Genomic DNA, 21,411 nt, shown 5'->3' with positions numbered 1-21,411 from the left:
TATTTTATTAAACAACATACTCCAGATACATTTACTTTCCAAAGTCAAAATATGTCATCAGAAAAGAAGGCTATTAGAGGATAAATGAATCATCAACAAAAAAGAGAAATTTAGAGTAGATGTCCAGTTTAATGCTTTCAAAATGAAATCATTTGAAATGAATTTCTCATAACTTCATAAGGAATGAGTCTCTGAATACTGGGAAAAAATGAACTGTGAGCTATGTACCAAACTAAAGTTCATCTTAAATCTTCTAGATTTAAGGGTTTGTTGTGCAAGGAATCAGAAGAAATTGTTCACTGGAATTTGTCAGGATTATCCAATTACCACAACCAACTTTAAGATAATTTAGTTTATTTGGAATGGTTTACTTGGTTGAAATCAGCCTTATTTTCTAGAATAGTTGTGGTGACTAAAAGCAATAACATCTATTCCAGTAACTTGTTCCTTTTAACTGCAATATTGTTTGAAAGAATGAACCTCTGCCTTCTTCAGAACTACATGTGGTTTTAAAATATGCTGATAAAAAAAAACAAAAACAAAACCCTCTATCTTAGAGGCAGTCATTAACAGGCTTCCCAAGGAGAAAATTCTCTTGTATCTAACCATCATCGTTCATGCTACAGCTTAAGCTACCATTTCCTGACAAGTATGTCATACCTGGATGTGGCACGAAGATCCTTGAAGAGTGACCTCAGCACATGACACTGTTAATAGTTGCTTTTCTCATCTCTTAGTAGTTCTCTCAAATAACTGTCTATATTAAATATGCTCATTAATAATAAATAGGGGACCTCCTGGGCAAATCGGATTTTTTGTATGAATAGTCATTGTCTAGTCTCATAACACAAAGACAAATCAGATGTAAAATAGTAGTTTACTTCAGCAGTAAATTTTGATTTCTGGAAAGGAATGACTTTTGTATGGTACCAATGATGTGATTTGTTTGCACCGTGTTGACTTGATCTTCAGCATCTAGAGTTTCTCATTAAAATGGGATCAAGCTGTAAGCACATAGTTAAGTGTGACAATGACAGATTTTAGGTTTGAAGGATAAAAGATAACTTTATATCACCAAATACGATGCAGGTTATGTGAGGTTGACTGTGAGGTTAAACCTCAGGGGATCCTGGATGTTTGGGTAAGTTCACTGGTTTGTCATGGACTGAAAAAAATTTAAAAACATTTGTTTTATCCTAATGAGGACAGAGAAGATACAAAACTGTATTTTTCCAGACTCAATAATTATGCCTTTTCATAGATTTCTTAAACCTTTGGATATAGTGCTGAATTTCACAAAAAGGCACATTTTTATTCTTGACCATCCAGAGCAGTGGGTTTACTTACGATTCAACGATCTTTGTCTCCCGGCAGCGTGGGGAGACCGCACTGCACATGGCGGCCCGGGCGGGGCAGGTGGAAGTGGTCCGGTGCCTGCTGAGAAACGGCGCCCTTGTCGATGCCAGAGCCAGGGTAGGTCTGGTGCTCGGGTCCCTTCCATGCGTGCATGAGTTCCATCTTTACGAGGGGGTGCTATCTTCATTTCCTTGATATGGAAATGCCAGGGAACGTAAGTGAAAGCCTCAAGTCAATAACAGTTTTTCAGGCAAAAAAGAAACGGTACGGTAAATATACAGAATGGAAAATTTCACCCCAATTTCAGAAACATTAACGTTTGAAAATATATACAGTTTAGTGTCTAAGAAATACAACATTGACTAAGATTTTAATAATTTTTTACTTATAAAAGCACTTTCACGTGTATCTTTTTATTTTCATGAATTTTCAAATTTTACCTATATTATATAGATATTATATCGATACTATAGATATTATATCGATACTATACATTCATTTCTTACCACCGCCAATCAAATTTCCACAGACATTCCTTACTAATTACTTAAAAACAAATTGTACTCTAAGTTTTAATGTTTTCCCTTCATCTGCTTCACTTTCCTCTTTTCTGTAATGATTTCTACTTTTCTTCTTATCTGATTTTACATATTTAGACACTCTGTACTTCCATTATTCCAAAATAGAAGCATTTGGGCCCAGGAGATGGCTTGATTGGATTTCTGTTTCTAATTGCTTCTAATTCCCCCACAGGTTGATTTTTTTCTTCTTTTCTTTTAAACTTCACTTTCCAGTTTCTTTCTACACCTTCTTCCCTTACGCCAAATATACCAATAATTTTGTATTAAAGTACTGTATCTTCTACATCCTTTTCCACGTGTTCCATTAACTTTTCCACCAGCATCTTTGGAATTCTTATGGAGTATTTAAACACTTTCTCTTCTTCAATATTTGATATACCTAAGCTAGAACTCACTTCAGCTCGAGTATACCATTGTGATTTTGTTTTAGAAACAGTGTTGTACTGGAATGAAACCATTCGTCTGGAGTCATACAAATTGTCATTTCAGGCCAGTCATTTTACTTCCAGGTCTTTATCATTACAATTTGAAGGTTGGACTCAGAAACCTTGAAACTCCACTCCAGACTTGCTCAACATTGTTTGGCTTTATGAATTTTATAGCATTTTTTCCACAGAACTTCATGCAGAATCCAGTGATACATGGGCAGCCTTGACGTTACTCTTGTGTTTTTAGATTTTATCTGCCTTTCCCCCTTGCACAAGTAGTGTAATTTATGTTCTTTGATAATCATCACTGGCATTTTATGTTCTTATATATTTAGAGCTTTTATTATTCAAACTGTATTCTTCCCTGCCTTGGTATTTTTCTTGTTTCTCTCTTTTTTTTTCTTAGAGATTTTATTTTTTTAGAGCAGTTTTAGGTTCAGAGCAAAATTGAGAGGAAGGTACAGAAAGTTCCCATATGCCCCCTGGCCCCACACATACACAGCCTCCTCCATCATCAGCATTCCTCACAGTACGGTATATTTGTTATGACTAATGAACCTACATTGACACATCGTAATTCCCCAAAGTCCATAGTTTATATTAGGCTTCACTCTTGGCGTGCATTTTATGGTCTTGGACAAATGTATAATGACGTGTATCCACCATTATAGTATCATACAGAGTAGTTCCACTGCCCTAAAAATCCTCTGTGCTCTGCCCATTCTTGTTTCCTTTCAAGGTGACCTGGCATTCAGCTATTTAAAAAGAAAATTTTATGGTCAATCAGTGTATCTGAATATCATGAACTTCACTATTTTTACCAGAAATTGTGATAATGATCCTGGTAAATATTTTGTAATCCACACTTAATAATAAAAGGGCTTCCCATTTCTTTCTCAAAATAAAACTGCCTAATATTTTTCAATATTCAAATTTTAATTTATTCTATTTTTAATGGAAATTTTCTCATTTTCTGCCAATTTTTTTATGTTATTGATTTAACTTATTATTATCACCTTACACCTTTTTGGATACCGTCTGAAACTCCTTCCTCAAAAACACGACTGGCTACAGACTCTTTCCTTTGAAATATCGTAACCTTTATTTATTTATTACACATGAATTCCATCAATTCTATTGTTTTACTTCTCTTTTGCAACTACATTTAGTCTCATGGTCTACATACATACATAAGCATCTCAATTTTTTATTCCTCCTTATTTAAAAATCACATTTCGTGTCATCCTTTGTTTGTCTGTTTTTTCAGCTCTACCACCAATTCTAAGAGGCTGAAACCCCTTCCCTAGAGCATCCTCTGACTGTGGACAGGAGAAACCACCATAGCATTATCTCCTATTTCAGATGTAAAGAGAGCCCTTCTCTCTTTCATCCAAACAACTGAATTCTAATTAGTCACATTCCCTGCCTGAGCTGATCACTATGGCCAGGATATAATATCAGTCCTGGGCTCCGTGTCCATTCATGTGGCCCCTTCATGAGGTGAGGTGAGGTGAGGTGAGATGACTGGCAGCCCCTCTAGAGCCGCATGGAGTCTGGGATGTTCACTTCCCCCAAAGGAGGGAAGGCTGTTCCCAGAAGAAGTGTGTAGGGGCCACTGGGCAGAAAACGAACACCTATCTGCTCTCTTTTGGCTCTTGGTCTCCCAGCACACGTCCACACGTGATACACTCCTGAAAACTCCCTTTTAACCTAACATCACTGCTCTACTATTCACTCTCGCCCAGAGGGGAGACAGTCACAAATTATGCCCAGTTACTACAGTGAGCTCCAAGGTTGAGATCTCTGGTAGTCTGCATTCTTCTCCCTTGGGTTTAGAAATAATACCTCATGGTTATATAATCACGAGGCTAAGTCATATTTTTGCCTACTCCCAATATATAATGAAAAAAATCATATAATCACAATAATATCTCTCATTTAAAAAGTGCAAGCAGCTTACTTTATTCACCAGTCAAGAGCATAAGAAATCCTTTGCTAGACAGACTGGAGAGCCGGGGCTGCAGGAGCATAAATTCTTGGGTCAGCCAGTGTGCTTGCCCCCAGACCCTGCTCTCAGGAAGGTCCTTCCTTGTCCAGTGTCCTCCATGGACATAAGTGAGGGCCAAGACCTGCCCTCCTGGGAGCTCTCCTGCTCCAGGTGCCCACATTCTGTTGGCACAATATGGAGGTCTGGCATTTGCTTTAGAGACTGAGCAATCACAGGGCCCCTCGGCTTACACTCACTTGAAACTTAACTCATGCAAAACTTTAGTTAGTTGCCAGTAGATTTGGTTCCTGGGAATCCTATTAGCTAGGAACTAATAGCAGACATTTTATCAAATCTTTGAACTCTGTCCCAGTCATTGCTATTTCTGTCTCTTGGTAAAAGGAGTTGGGGCTCAGCAAGTCTCCCTAATTTTGATTCTCTTGGAGCAAAGTAAAACAGTAGCCTGTGGTCTCAGGCAGAGCTCTCCCTGCTCCAGGCTGTACCACGGTCAATGATACTTTATGATGAGGGAATTATTGCCCCTTATATTTGGAAGAGGTCTAGGAGATCAAGCTGCCTGCCACTTTTTTTTAGCTCTTCTCATGAATATTATCTTGTGTGCTTTCCCAATTCTTTGCTTCTCTTGACTTAGCTTTAGCTTGGGGCAGCAAATTCAACTTTTGGAATTCAACAGAGAAATAATTACCCAAACTTCAAAAGATCTTATGTCTCTGGTTACAGGTGGAAAGACTTTCTTACCAAATTTGTATGTTCTTCTCTTTTCCACTTTCAGATAAGATTGTACCAAAAGTTGAAGGAAATGGGCAAGACAGCTTATTTCTTAATTTTTTTCCTTTTAAACAAGTAATGCTCCTTGGTCTAAGAACCAAGGGACAGTAGTTGATAATTTAAATAATTACTTGGCTGCCATCAGTAGTGAGATTGCCACTTCTCAGCTATGGATTAAGGGGTCATGATTGCCCCAACTCTCCCTGTCACTCGTTGAAAACACATTTTCGAGTGTTACTTGTAATACCCACCTCCATCGAATTCTGCCAGGCAGAAGTCCAAGAAGGGAGACCCAGAAACAACAGATGTTCACAACAGCTATTCTCAAGTTCTTTGGTGTTTTAATTGCTGTTGTTGTCTGTTTGTTTTGATATCCATTTATCTTTGTAACTGTAATTCCCCTGTTCCCCTATTTTGTCCTCTGTATTTCAGAGAAAGTTGTGTCTCCTAAAGTGTTCTCAGTCTTCTTTCCGATTGAGAGTCACCTTGTCCTATTAGTTTTCTTAGTGGCCATTTCATTGTGGCTATTTCTGTAGAGTGTTTAGGCAAATAAGTGTCTTGAGTATCTAATACCTGAATTCAAGTCCTGTTTTCAGAGCTGAGCGACTTTGGACAATCCTGGAGAACGCATTTAATTCTGCTTAATCTCTCTTCTCTGGAAAATTGTCTAATAATACATTTTATGCCTTCCTTTCAGGTCTATTATAAGGATAAGATCAAGTATGCATCATACATGAGAGAAGTTTATAAATTGCAAGTTTTTATAAAATTCCAATTCTATTACTAAAATAATTGTATTATTATTATTTATTTACACCTCACCACCCTGAAATTCATACAATGCTATTTCATCTCTTCCTGTAGCTCCCTCCTAATACTTTTTCTTTCCTATAACTTTAAAATTCTGCATTTATTTGAACAGCTCTTCCCTCTTCTGTTATATGTTTTCTCCCTTCATTCTTAGCCCCAGAAGCTGGCCCAGCTTTTCCTTCCTCAGTTTTACTATGACATATGCCCTTGGGCAGATTGTGAGGATATAACTCTTTCATCACTTAGGTTCCACACAATTTTCTTTTTACAAGAGATGGTTTGCCTGGTTCTCTTGACACTGAAAACATTTTCCTGACTACACATTAGAGTCAGGTGATCTCTTGAGCCTCCTCAAACGTGTCCTTCCTGTCTCTTATACCAGCTATATCCTCTCTGTGTTTTTAAATGAAAAGCACTTGGCAACTAGTGAACCCCATTTGCTTCTTACCAGAGTTCTGTTTCATCTTTGAAGCCCTGGATGCAAGTCCCAGACTCATGTGCAACGTTTCCTGGAACAACATCTTTTTAAATCAGCTTATAATATCTTCTTTATCCACAGTCTCTCCTGGAGGAAGATGACGGGTATTTGTATCCTTGGCTCTCTGAGTGGAGTCAGAACAAGGTTTTCCCAGCATTTCTCATGCTTTTCTCTTGATACAGTTCCCAGAATAAATACTGGCTCTTAATGAAAGCTTTGGATGAAAATCTAGGTCCTAGGAATTCTGGACTAGATTTCTTTCTTATTCAGAACCATGAGTTGGTTTATATTTAAACATAAGTGAGAGCTGAAGCCGTAATGAGTTGAGAAACATTTTGGTGTGCCCAGAAAACAATGACCAAGTTCATGGAAGTACATACTTTTAAAAAATCTGAGGAAGATTTTGTGACCAAACAGGTCACCTTTGTAGCAAAGTATAAGATAAATTGTGGTCAGAGTAGTAATGATTTCCTTTTGGATAGGGGTTCCCAGAGATGCCCAGAAGACGTCATGGAACAGCTGAGTGCAATATATTGGCAGTGAAGTTGGGTCTGTCCTGGCACTCACTTTTCACTTGACTTGAGTTGTAGGAGGAACAGACGCCTTTGCATATTGCCTCTCGCCTGGGTAAGACAGAAATTGTGCAGCTGCTCCTACAACATATGGCTCATCCAGATGCGGCCACCACAAATGGGTACACACCACTGCACATCTCTGCCAGGGAAGGCCAGGTGGATGTGGCGTCAGTCCTCCTGGAAGCAGGAGCAGCCCATTCCGTAGCTACCAAGGTAAGGAGAATGGCTTCATGGCAGCATGGACCAAAAAGAATCCTAAGTCAGGGCCCCTCTGCTCTACTACACAGAGCATCAAGAAGGGTACCTCTCCTTTAGGCCTCTGACTGACTTCTTTCTCTCTGAATATTGTAGATTCATTTTCTAAATGATCAGAGGGGATTGTGAGATTCCATATAATTCAATAAAGAGTGCTGGATTCCATTCTTCTAATTAATGCCAGTGTTGTTTCTAGTACAGGTATCTAGTGCTTTAACTGAGATGTTTCCAGAAAGCAAGGGCTACTTTCTCTTTCCTTTCCATTATAAAACCTCCCAAGAGGACAAAAATGAGATTCCCAAATGCCTTGAACTGGCATTACTGAGGAGAAGAAATATGCATTAAATTGGCAAAACTGTATTTGTTAAGAGTTTTAGTACTATCTAGAAGTTCGCTGTACTTAATCTTGCATTTTCCCAACCCTGGTATCAGCTACCCCATTCTACTCTCTAATTTTTACCAGCCACACTCTTGCCTTGGTATTTACAGTGTCTACACAGAGCTGAGCTGGAGAGTCACACTTTATTCGTTGTTACCATCATCTAACCAAGGATACACACCAGCCTGAATTTTATTTATGTTCAAAGTTTCATGCTAGGGCAGAGTAATTTTTTCTTCACTGGATACATTTTATTTGAAATTCACTATTTGGGTGTGACTTAGAAGGAAACGTGAACGCGCTCAGTTAAGTGGAGCAAGAGAACCTGGACTAGTGCAGAACAGCAGGAAAATGAGACTGGTTGAAGCCTAGAACAAGCGAAGGGTTCACAGGGCAAAATAATTCCCACGGTCACAACAGTGACTCACATTATTAAAAAGACACTTTCAATTTGCTCCTGGCAAATAGACAGAAATACTGTACCTGGGGGAGAAGGACATTTGCAAGTCTGAACCGCAGTGCTGTTGTGGCACCTGCTCTCTTAGCAGTCGGAGCAGCCCACCCACAGTTACGGCTGATCTAGTTGCCCGTGGCTGTAAAAAATGTTATGCTGTGAGAAATTAGTAATTATTCAAATGCTGAAATCCAAAGAGTTGAAAGGATTTTACTTTTAAAAAATCAGAAACTAAGCAACAAACATATAATAATAATAATAGTCATAATAATAGTAATAGCCCAAGAGAGACTGGGTGATTATCTCAGCAGATAAAAGTGATCAATAAGTGAAATTCAGATACGTAAAATACAGAAATAGAGAATAAAACATAGTATCTTGTCTTCTAAAGATTTTTAGGGTTTAAAAAATATATCTAGTCACTTAGAGCAATAAAATGGAAGAAACTATTGAGCAGAAGAGCTCAGCAGTGGAACTGCCTGGGTTCTGAAGAAGAGTTGACTCAGCATCATTAAAGCTATTTAAGTGTTTATAAATATCTGCGAGTAAATGAAATCCTGTTGAGATTAACACAGGGGAAGAAGGAAGATGTGTGACTCAAAAGATGCTTTCCAACTCTACTTTGTGATTCTACAGTAAGATTCTATGTAGTTTTGTCTAATAATAGTTTCCAAATTTATAAAGGGGCTGGATCACTATTCCAGCAGGACTTCAAGGATAAGGAGTTTATTTTTTCTTCTTCACCACGTGGTTTGTGTCAAAGAACTCTCCTTCATCCCAAGTGCTGCCTCAGTCATTGTGTGCATTGAATGGAGGGAGGAGAGCAGTAACACCAAGTGCTGGTTTAAATGGACTAATGCAAGAAGGAGGAAATCCTTCCTATGTGTGTCCCATACTTGGCAAAAGCGGAAGATTCACTCTCCTCCAAGGACTTATTAGTACCAAATGTTCACAAAGAAGCAAAAAGAAAAATGACGTCTTAGTTAAAAATCATTAGTGTGGTGACACTGTGCAAGGGCAATGTTGTTTCTTGGGGAATATTCTGTGTTATGACAAGGGCTTAAATGGTCCCGAGGAGAAGCCATACCTCAGACTACCTCACCCTGGCATATTTGCTCTGTGTTTTTCAGGCCCTGGTCAGCTTTAGAATTCTCCTGCTCCCACTGCAGGGCCAGAAGAGCATGTGGCGAGACTGTCTGGCCACGAGGATGGATTTGAGATCATGGTGTAGGAACCGTGCCATCCTTGAGATCCGAGGCCAGGGACTTGGCTGTATCTGTAGCACACTCTAATTACAGAGAGGGGTGTTAGTTAGGCACACAAGACGTTGAATCTTACATACAAATGTATAGGAGAGCAGTCTTTAAAAAAGCTTTAAAGCTGCGAGATGTTTAAAAGTCTGGTGTTAATCAGTTCACCATCACGCCAGAAACAGAGTGTATTTTACAAAAGGAATTGGTCTTTTATACTGTGTGGGGCTTCTGGGAAGGAGGGTCACAGTCAGGATGAAAGGTCCTTTTCCATGGGAGTATTTTTTGTTCTGCTGACCATTTATCTTGCTATTTCTGCAGAAAATACAAATCAACTGAATCACAAATAATAATAATTTTTTTTTTTTACCATGGCTGCTGAAATATCCTAAAACTTAAATGAAGAAAATTGCAATTCAGGTATTATAAAAAGGGTAGAAAGAAAGAGAAGGATTGGAGAGAAGGCAGCTATTGTCTCAATCCTATTAATTTTGGAGGCAAGAAAAAGGCTTTTTTGGTTTTTTTTTCTTCCACTCACGAATTGGGGCCATTTAACTGACACTAATGGCTTTTATAAATCCCAAACCTGTAATGTCAAATTTCAGTCTCCAAGCCTTAAAATAAAATTTCTTTTGTTTAGTCTGTCAAGCCAAACGCTTGCAAGTTGAATTTCATCCTTTATCCTAGTCCTTGTTTATGGCTAACAGATTCAGTGCTTCTAATATTTTCCCCAAATGGAGAATCAACATAGTTTGCTTACCCTGTTAACAAATAAAAACGATTTTGTTAGGAGTCACAAAAATAAATACTACATTTTACTTTTGTTCACATTTTCAGAAGGGTTTTACTCCGCTGCATGTGGCAGCCAAGTATGGAAGCCTGGATGTGGCAAAACTTCTCTTGCAACGCCGTGCTGCTGCCGATTCAGCAGGGAAGGTAAAGGGTTTCAGTAATTCATGTTAGGTATATAACTTAGGCAAGTTGGACGCTTTGGAAGTCTGTCTTTCAAGATATTTTTCTCACTCTTCTGAAAGGAATATGAGTGTAACTGATGAAACTAAGCCAAATGGACTCGATGGAGATGTCTGTCCGTGAGCTGTGCACATACACACGGATTCGAAAGGCGTTTAGAGCTGGGCCTCAAATGTGTCTTCTTGTCACAGCAGGGCCCAGATCCTCTCTGTATTAAGAAGAATCCCTGCTTTGTTAATGTAGTAATTCTTACATAGCATTTTAGACCTGTATTTATGGTGGACATCAGGATGCCCTGTGCTAATTGTAAGCTCCACCAGTCATTTTCAGTTTTGGTTAAGTTTCTAATATGAAAATCATTAGGTATTTGTTTATTTTGATTCTTTTTTTTTCTATTGACTGTATTAATTAATTAACATGGACTTAATCGATATCAGTTTCCATGCATCCTGTAGCTTCAGGGCAGCTAACGCTAATTGATTAATGTTGCAACTTAAACACACCCTTTACAGAACGGCCTTACCCCGCTCCATGTTGCTGCTCATTATGACAACCAGAAGGTGGCGCTGCTATTACTGGAGAAGGGTGCTTCCCCTCATGCCACTGCCAAGGTGAGGACCCCAGAAAAGGATTTACAGACATAGGGTGTTAACTATAAGCCCACAGCACAGGGGAACTGGTTTTTAAACAGATGGTATCATATAACTGCAACTAGTCGTAGTAATAGTTATGTTTAGTATTGACATCTTTTTTCTTTCTTTGTATTTCTACCAGTTGCTTCCACAAAGCCTTTTAAGATTTTTAAAAGTCAGCAGACATTAAGGGGATGCCCAGGAACCAGTAGAGATCACTCTTATTGCCAACACTTGGTGCTTTAGAGATTGAAGTATGAAATTTGAGAAATGAAATATAATAAAGGCAGTGCAGGTTTCTCCTCCCCTGTGAACAGCATGTTAGGATATAACATACCGTTCAGTTACTCATTCCTTGACTTCAGATTTTTCACTGTGCTATGTGAATGACCCTTTGTTTCTTTGCCTTTTAAATGTTTCATCCATGTTAACTATAGCATACATCCTTTTAGGTTCCTAGCCTAGGAATGCCTTTTTGGTGTATATGTAGCACCAACTTCTAAAACAGCCCCAACTAAGATTTGTGCCCGTGGACAGGGCATTTCCCACCGTTTAAGTTTCCTTCTCATTACACTGAAAATATATATCAGTGTTGTATAATACATAAGGTCATCATTGCATCTTTTATTTATTCATTCAGCAAACATATATTGAGAGCATATTAGGGTTTATTTAGAAAGAAAAAATATTTATTATGGTGGGAAAATATTCGTGCTATATTAGATGCCGTAATAAAGCAACTACTACCATTTATGTGGCAAACACTGTGCCTAGCACTTTACATGCAATATCTCATTTAATCTTCTAATAATCCCATGAGATTGGTATTATAATAATTTCTATTTTACAGATGAAGAAGTGAGATTTAAATAGGTTAATTTGTTTGTCCGAAGTCACATGACTAATAAGTGACAGAGCTAGGATTTGACCTCAGGCAATCTGACTTTAGAGCCAGCACTCTTATCCACTAGGTCCACTGTGTCCCAGAGCAGTGGAGAGAGAATTATTCCGCTTCTATTATAGAAATATATACATATATATGTATACTCACATGTCTATTTAAATCATACATATTATACATATTTAACAAAGTGGAATACTCTAGGTAAAAGTATATTCTGTATAATTCCATATATATTGTATGTAAATATGTTATATATAATAAAATATTATAAGTATGTATAACTTTGTACACATACCTACATATACATCTACCTATATATACCTACATATATGCATATTTTATTGGTACAAATATACAACTTACAATAAAATATTTATCACAAGAAGAGGGCAAATTTTTATAATTGCATATATCATTCTTACTCCTTTATACCCTTTTTTCTGTAATCTCATCAATTTTGCATTTATTTTATGTCTTTCTTCCCACTAGATTATAAACTACTTGAGGACAGTAATCATGTCATATTCATTTGCATATCCCTGAGGTGTCGCGTACAGTATTATGTAGGTTTCAATACATGTGGATGAAAGAATGAAGATTGAGCAACTATTTGATGGAATAAAAAATACCTGCTCACTTAACATGCCAGTATTTTTTTTCATTAACTTTCCAGGTTGGCCATTCTTAACATAGATATGAAAGACTTGATCAATACCCAACACAACACTTTATCTGAACTCTTAACTGTGTATCAAGAAAGGATTGTAGAAAAACAATAAAACATATGTTTTCCTCCCACAAGGGACTCTCAATCTACTTGGGTGAGAAGACCTAAATTATACAATAATGTGTATTCCCGTCCTAAAGAGACAAATGTAGTCTTGATCTCTAGCCTCTATAGTGTATGGTCCTTACTCTTAGGCACACACATAAAGTCCAGAAAACAAGGCAGAGCAATCCTCTACTCCAGAGTTCACAGTGGGGTAGATGACCAGGAGGCTCCTCTAGTGTCTCCCACTCATCTGCTCCAGCCTGTCGATGAGCACTAGTCTGGGGCCACTCCAAGAGTCTTCCAGTTGGTTGGACCCTCACTCCCTTCTCCACTTTCGATTCTCTATTCACTGCATTCCCCCCAAAAACACACGCACAGCACACACAGTCCCTTGGACCCTAGAATCTCTTTGCTTCTTTCTACCAGATTCCAGAAGCTTTTCATCATCTTTATTGGGGGGTGGTTTTGGTTATTTGATTCCAAAAAATTTTACTCTACTTGGAGTAGGAGGACTCTTCAGATCTTGTAGATCAAGTATCTACTGGACAGTCAGACATCTTATATTGCCAAAATTGACACTTTTTGATGATCTCTTATGTTGTTATGTTAAAATATCCCTGTCCTTCCCCACATGAGTCTCTGACTTGACCCCACCTTGGTAGGTTTACTCTGATACTTTCCCTACCCTTGGTGGGGCCTGTGCTGCAGGAATAGGGGAATTTGGGACTGAAGAAAACACAATGTAGCAAAAAAAAAAAAGATGCCTAAACTTATAGGGCTCACAAATATCTGTGTGCCCTTTTCTTCAAGGAGCCCATGGTCCAAGTGCAATGTTCTAGAGCTCAGACTCTGAAAAGACTTTCAGGAATAGCTGCTGAATTTCCTCAACAGCTTAAAGAGAAATATCATTTATCTGAACTGAAAGATGCTTATTTTTGCTTGGAGAAATGGGGACAGAGTAGATAATGTAGAGGAGGATCGTGATCTTATGACTGCACTGTTTAAATTCTCAAAACCGCTTTTCACTTTTTGGTACGCTATGCAGTTAGACTTCAGGAAATAACATGACCTAAAATGACCTCTCATCATAGTCTTACAAGAAGCTCTTGGTCTCTGTGCCGTCTTTCTCTTCAGCATGTCACAGTTAATGGCAAAGCCACTGTTTTTAATTTCTATCATAGATTTTTCATGGAAAATTCTACCAGACTAGATAAAGAAAAGGAAACAATATAGGTTCCAGACTTGTTACACAGTTTTGATTGTTTTTTCTTTTATTTCAGTACGGGGTCTAGAGTTTGGTTCTTGTAAGCCAAGCATGAATTACTCTGGTTCTCTCCACAAACTCCCACAGAAAACTAGGCACCTCATATTTCTACCTTTGAGCCAGCAGTTTGTAGGGATAAAGGGGAGGTTCAGGATTTTAATTGACTGCGGGGTTAATATAAGTCAATTTTGCTGTTTAATATCTTTTCCACTAGAATGCAACCTCTTAAAGACAGGGGTTGTGTGTTGTCCACCTTGGTGTGCCCACACTTGACATCCTTCCTGGCATATGCTGGGTTCTTACTAAACAGTTATCGAATGAGTCGAGTCCAACCAGAACATACTCGGAGGGTTATAACAAGACCATAGAAATAATTCCACTTTATTCTGTACTATTAAAACCATATCTGAAGTATAGCATTCCGTTCCAGGTAGTACAACTCAAGAGGAATATTGACAAACTAGGATCAATCCAGAACAGGTCATCTTTATTGGAGAGAGGTCTAGAAATGGGGCTTCTGTCAGGAATTGTTGAAGGAATGGGGAAGTTTAGCCTGGAAAAGAAGAGACTAAAGGGAGATACAAAAACTATCTCCACATACTGAAAGGATGGTCATGTAGAAGAGGAATCTGGCTTATTTTATGTTGCTCTTTAGGAGAGAACCAATACTATAAGGGGGAGATTTTAAGCTCTGGGGCTTTTGTGTTTATATCAGTCTCATAGTAGAATGGGGTGCCTTGTGACATTGGTTGCAAAGGTTTGGATGTTGTTAGATGGAAACTTGTGATGGGTAAGAATTTGGATTTACTATAAACCCACTTTTAACTTTTCTGCTGATTAGAGATTCTTATTTCCTTCAGACATATATATTAGGGCAATTGTTAAGCTTACAATTATATACGTATATGTTTTACTTATTTATTTTAGAATGGTTATACTCCTTTACATATTGCTGCCAAGAAGAATCAAATGCAGATAGCTTCCACACTCCTGAACTATGGAGCAGAGACTAACATTGTGACAAAGCAAGGAGTAACGCCACTCCATCTGGCCTCACAGGAGGGGCACACAGATATGGTCACCTTGCTTCTGGATAAGGGAGCCAATATCCACATGTCAACCAAGGTATTCTGTTTTTCCCTCTTGTTTTAGTCAAGAGTCTTTTGGACGAATGTAAACAGAAGCCAATCAAAGATAACTTGGAACAAAAAGGGGGGATGTGTTAAAAGGTAATAAGGATATCTTACAGAATTCAAGGACAGTACAGGAGTCAAGCCTTATGAGGACTGGAAAACTACAAGGAAGTGAGAAGCGAGAGGCTCACGGACTCCCTGCCTGTATGGCTACATTTTTGCCTCTTGACTTTTCCCTGCAAGTCAGTTTCATTTACCTCTCTCTGTAGATCTGCTTTCTCTGCTTCTCTGTGTATGTGATCAAAGAGGCTACCCCGGTGCTCCCAAGAGTTAACATCACTGCAGTTCAAGCAGTCAGTCCAGATTGCTGTAGAACCCCTTGGTCCTAATTCCAAATTCCAGAGACAGAGGGAGAGACAGGTGACAGTTTCATCTGGGGTCTGCCCCAAACAACTGCTTATAAGCTGTTGGTCCATGTCCACTACCCAACTCATTCTCCAGCCTGGCTGAGCATCAGAGTCATCTGTGCGAGGGGGCAGGGAACTCAATAAAATATAGATTTCTGGGCCAACTTCAGCCTAGCTTGGGTGGTTGTGGTGGTGGTGGTCAGAGAATCAATGTTTTTAATATAGCATCTCTATCATTTCAGTCTTTCTCCAGAAAATGGCCTTTGTAGACATGCATGTTAACTGTAAGAGAATAACAGTCAGAGATATAGGGGAAAAAGATGTTATTCAAGTATAAAAATGTTTAGATTTTTACAAGTACATGTCTGTCTCTATATATCTCTCTCTACCTATATATCTATAGCTCTATCTATTATCTATCTAATCTAATCTATATCTATCTATCTTACGCTTATATATACTCCACTGGAGCCAGCTGCTGAGAAACTAAAAATTGGAGCCTATATTTATAAGTTAGCTCACAATTTAGATCTCTTAATGCTTTTTGTAACAGATAGTGTGGGTTTAGTGAAAATAAAGTTTCTTAGGATTTTCCACAAGTATACAAATACTACGTCTTCTACATCTCACTGTTGAGTTAATTAGTGCTTTTGAGACTCAATTGTAAATTGGTCTTAATAGCATTTGTAAATAGGTTATGTAGCATCTGTCCTTTAGAAAGAACTGTGAGAAAGACAGGTTGTCTTGACTGTCTTTAGAGTGCTATTCTGTTTTTTTCACTCAGAATGTCCAAGTACATCCCTTGCCCTTATGCACTTCTCTGTCCTCTGTCAAATTCCCCAGAGATCCTTTTTTAAGTATAGTGAGAGCTAATTATAGAGTTAACTCTCCAAAAGATATCTGCATTTTAACAAGAATAAACATGATGAAGCCTGATGGTGAAATTCAGTGTATCAGCCAGACAGTCATTAAAGTCTGGGCATAGATTTCCTTGTGGCCACTGAAATCATGACATTCAGGTGGTCGTTTACCCTGTTGTGGATATTCTCACCATGAAACCAATGGTAGACTGTCTCATTTAACATCAGTATACGAAGGGGGCATGTAAGTGTTTATTGTCCATTAAAAACACATCTTCATTTGAAAATAAACACAAGAAATTCATAAACAAATCACGCAAAATTTTGAGTAGAGTGAAAATTCTGGACGTTTCATGAAATTGATCAAGCAATGCTTCTGATGGTGTTATTTTTAATTCATGAAAATGGTACATACATATCTGGAATTAGTTCACTGATATATTCAAGTGCCTAGAATACTTCCTGGCATATGAAAGGTACTCAAAAGACACCTATTAAACATACAAATGATTTAGGTTTTAAAGATATTCTTCAAATTTCAATTTTCCTTGATGGAAGCTACTTGCACATGTAATGAGGCTGCCAGATTGTGGCAGAATAAACCATTTTGTTTCCTCCTTTCTCTATGCTTTCATCTTTTATGAATTCTTAACTGTATTTTAATTACATATTCAATTAATCAAAATAATTACTTGATGTATATATGCCAACCATTTTACATAAAACTGACCAATTTATGGTGCTATATATAAATGAGGGGGTTACTTTTTATTTAGTGTTTATTATACTATCTTTGGGTGCTGTAGAAAGTTACTTTAAACTCATTTCCCATAACTCTGTACACTTTTTACATTGACATGATATTTTATTGATAAAAACATAGATTATGCTGTGGTTATAACGTAGAAGTAGTAGTTTAAGTGAATAAAGAGATTCGGCAGGAGGCACAGATGGGTTTGAAATGAATGTTGTTTAGAAGCTTATTAGCTGAGTTATTTTAAAGTCTCACATCATAATATAAGTACCCAATATAGAAAATGTAATTTGCTGCAAGTGTTGATTAACCTAGAGAATATATCTTGGACAGAAAGTCCAAGATCCATCAAAAGATGCAGTTTCGGGGGGGAGGCTATGAATTTTCCAGCATTTTTTCAAGACATGATATTATAGAGGATGCAATGTATTTTCTTCTTCAAATATACCCCTTTGCTTCCATTCTCTCTATAGAGTGGACTCTCATCCTTACACCTTGCAGCCCAGGAAGACAAAGTGAATGTCGCTGATATTCTCACCAAGAATGGGGCTGACCAGGATGCTCACACGAAGGTAAAGCGAGTCGCTCTCAATACTGTGACAGGTTCTGACTTGGATAATTCCTAGTAGCCCCCATTCAGTCACCCCAAGTCCAAGTCCCCCCTCCTTAAAAGTCCATTCTGAATTAACGATAACTCTCTCCTGCTCGCAAATCTATAATGGTTCTCCAATTTTGCTGGAATCAAGTCCAAATGGAGAGCATGGTATCAGGACCCTTTACAAAACAATTCCAGTTTTGCAGGTTAAGTCTACCTGCCTCCCTTATTGCTTCAGCTCATCTAGATGACTTGCTGTTTTATTCCTGTAGCGGCTTGCCTGCATGCCCTTGGTCTTGAAATGGCTTTTCCCTCTCTATGCCGTTAAATTCTTCCAGCCCACCTTAGCTACATTTTTCATGCATCTCCTCCAGATCCTCCTATCAGACTCAATCTCTCTTCCCTGTTTTCAAGTCCTGTTTTTTGTGCTTCTCTCTTAGCTCTTTGTCAGATTAAGTTACACACGTCTGATCTTCTTTGCTGGTGTTATGTTCCTTGTGTTCAGGGTTCTGCCCCTATCCATATTTGTATCCACGCGATGCATATATAATCTGCTAAGTAATATTTGTACAATCACATAGAATTTCTACCCATCCTACCATAACTGAAAGTCTGCCTAATCCCTCTCCTCTGAGTACTAACCACAAGAGCAGTAATTTATTTGTTTATTATTATTTATAGCTTGGTTACACTCCTTTAATTGTGGCCTGTCACTATGGAAATGTGAAAATGGTCAACTTTCTTCTGAAACAGGGAGCAAATGTCAACGCAAAAACCAAGGTAAAATATACGTACTCATTTTCATTTGCCATACACAAAAAGGTTCAGGCATACGCACACTTTGCTAGCTCACCATAGCTGCAAATGTATTTTTTTTCTTTTTAGTTCTTCTAAAGCGATTTTGAATAAGTGATGTTGACTCGTACAATTGTTTGAGATTTTCATTCTCATTACCTTTGACAGCCATGTAGGTTAACTTCAGAACTACTTCTACTACAAAGTTAAAGTGGCGGACATCGATTTAACAGTTTACTGCAAGATACAATAGACGCCCGTCAGAGCATCTTGATGTTCTGGCCCATTTCTTTTACATTGTTTCGGGGCCTTGGCCCCCTACCCTACCCTTCGTGAGGAAAGACAGACAGGCAGCCTAGATTGCATTCCTTTCATTTTGTTTTACTTTAATTTTTTGTTTATTGCGGTAACGTTGGTTTATAACATTGTAAAAATTTCAGGTGTACATCATTGTACTTCTATTTCTGCATGGACTACATCATGTTCACCACCAAAATACTAATTACAACCCATCACCACACACATGTACCGAATTATCCCTTTCACCCTCCTCCCTCCCCCCTTCCCCTCTGGTAACCACCAATCCAATCTCTGTCCCTATGTGTTTGTTTATTGTTGTTATTATCTACTACTTAATGAAGGAAATCATACGGTATTTGACCTTCTCCCTCTGACTTATTTCACTTTGCATTATACCCTCAATGTCCATCCATGTTGTCACAAATGCCTGGATTTCGTCGTTTCTTATGGCTGAGTAGTATTCCATTGTGTATATATACCACAGCTTCTTTATCCATTCGTCCCTTGATGGGCACTTAGGTTGCTTCCAAGTCTTGGCTATTGTGAATAAGGCTGCAATGAACACAGGGGTGCATGTACCTTTACAAATTGGTGTTTTCAAGTTCTTTGGATAAATACCCAACAGTGGAATAGCTGGATCATATGGTAGTTCTATCGTTGATTTTTTGAGGAATCTCCATACTGTTTTCCATAGTGGCTGCACCAGTTTGCACTCCCACCAGCAGTGTATGAGAGTTCCCTTCTCTCCACATCCTCTCCAACACATGTTGTTTCCTGTCTTGTTAATTATAGCCATTCTGACGGGCGTGAGGTGATATCTCATTGTAGTTTTGATTTGCATTTCCCTGATAGTTAGTGATTTTGAACATCTTTTCATGTGTCTGTTGGCCATCTGTATATCTTCTTTGGAGAAATGTCTGTTCAGGTCTTTTGCCCATTTTTAATTGGGTTGGTAGTTTTGTTGTTGAGATGCATGAGTTCTTTATATATTTTGGAGATTAAGCCCTTATCAGATGTATGGTTTGCAAATATCTTCTCCCAATTGTTAGGTTGTCTTTTCGTTTTGTTGATGGTTTCCTTTGCTGTGCAGAAGCTTTTTAGTTTGATGTAGTCCCATTTGTTTATTTTTTCTATTGTTTCTCTTGCCCGGTCAGATGTGGTGTTTGAAAAGATGTTGCTAAGACCGATGTCGAAGAGCGTACTGCCTATGTTTTCTTCTAGAACTTTCACAGTTTCAGGTCTTACATTCAAGTCTTTAATCCATTTGGAGTTAATTTTTGTGTATGGTGTAAGGTAAGGGTCTACTTTCATTTTTTTGCATATGGCTATCCAGTTTTCCCAACACCATTTGTTGAAGAGACTTTCTTTTCCCCAATCTATGTTCTTGGCTCCTTTGTCAAAGATTAGCTGTCCATAGATGTGTGGGTTTATTTCTGGGCTTTCGATTCTATTCCATTGATCTGTGTGTCTGTTTTTGTGCCAGTACCATGCTGTTTTGGTTACTATAGCTTTGTAGTATATTTTGAAATCAGGGAGTGTGATACCTCCAGCTTTGTTCTTTTTTCTCAGGATTCCTTTAGCTATTCGGGGTCTTCTGCTGTTCCATATAAATTTTAGGATTCTTTGTTCTATTTCTGTGAAAAATGTTGTTGGAAGTTTGATAGGGATTGCATTGAATCTATAGATGGCTTTAGGAAGTATGGACATCTTAACTATGTTAATTCTTCCAATCCAAGAGCACGGAATATCTTTCCATTTCTTTGTGTCTTCTTCAATTTCTTTCAGAAATGTTTTATAGTTTTCGTGTACAGCTCTTTCACCTCTTTGGTTAAGTTTATTCCTAGGTATTTTATTCTTTTTGTTGCAATTGTAAATGGGATGGTATTCTTAATTTCTCTTTCTGCTACTTCGTTGTTGGTGTACAGAAATGCAACTGATTTTTGTATGTTGATTTTGTATCCTGCAACTTGACCATATTCGTTTATTACTTCTAAAAGTTTTCTGGTGGATTCTTTAGGGTTTTCTATATATAAAATCATGTCATCTGCAAATAGTGACAGTTTCACTTCTTCCTTTCCAATTTGGATCCCTTTTATTTCTTTCTCTTGCCTGATTGCTCTGGCTAGGACTTTCCAACACTATGTTAAATAGGAGTGGTGACAGTGGGCATCCTTGTCTGGTTCCTGTTCTTAGAGGGATAGGTTTCAGTTTTTCACCATTGAGGATGATATTAGCTGTGGGTTTCTCATATATGGTCTTTATTATGTTGAGATACTTTCCTTCTATACCCATTTTATTCAGAGTTTTTATCATAAATGGATGCTGTATCTTGTCAAATGCTTTCTCTCGTCTATTGAGATGATCATGTGATTTTTGTTCTTCATTTTATTAATGTGGTGTATTACGTTGATTGATTTGCGAATGTTAAACCATCCCTGCATACCTGGAATAAATCCCACTTGATCATGGTGTATAATCTTTTAACGTATTGTTGTATGCGATTTGCTAGTATTTTGTTGAGGATTTTCAGATCGATGTTCATCAGTGATATTGGCCTGTAATTTTCTTTTTTGTGTTGTCCTTGTCTGGTTTTGGTATCAGGGTAATGTCAGCTTCAGAGAATGAGTTAGGAGCTTCCCCCTCCTCAATTTTTTGGAAGAGTTTGAGAAGGATAGGTATTA

The 21,411-nt window shown here is 38.1% G+C and overlaps 1 protein-coding gene across 11 annotated transcripts in view; it reads left to right on the top strand.

Moving 5' to 3' along the window:
* Positions 1–21,411, top strand: part of ANK2 (ankyrin 2) — a 629,932-nt gene that overhangs the window by 515,598 nt on the left and 92,923 nt on the right. For all 11 annotated transcript variants that reach the window (XM_087437715.1, XM_087437712.1, XM_087437714.1 and 8 more), the window contains 7 exons: positions 1,375–1,473; positions 7,020–7,217; positions 10,180–10,278; positions 10,827–10,925; positions 14,814–15,011; positions 17,514–17,612; positions 18,317–18,415. In XM_087437715.1, the coding sequence (XP_087293841.1) occupies positions 1,375–1,473; positions 7,020–7,217; positions 10,180–10,278; positions 10,827–10,925; positions 14,814–15,011; positions 17,514–17,612; positions 18,317–18,415 (891 nt within the window). The remainder of the gene's footprint in view (positions 1–1,374; positions 1,474–7,019; positions 7,218–10,179; positions 10,279–10,826; positions 10,926–14,813; positions 15,012–17,513; positions 17,613–18,316; positions 18,416–21,411) is intronic.

This window comes from Ceratotherium simum, chromosome 12, assembly GCF_057802395.1.
Source record: "Ceratotherium simum simum isolate JZ-2026a chromosome 12, ASM5780239v1, whole genome shotgun sequence".
Classification (NCBI taxonomy): Eukaryota; Metazoa; Chordata; class Mammalia; order Perissodactyla; family Rhinocerotidae; genus Ceratotherium; species Ceratotherium simum.
Note: the sequence above shows the minus strand (reverse complement) of the source record. Positions and strands in the feature narration are given on the sequence as shown.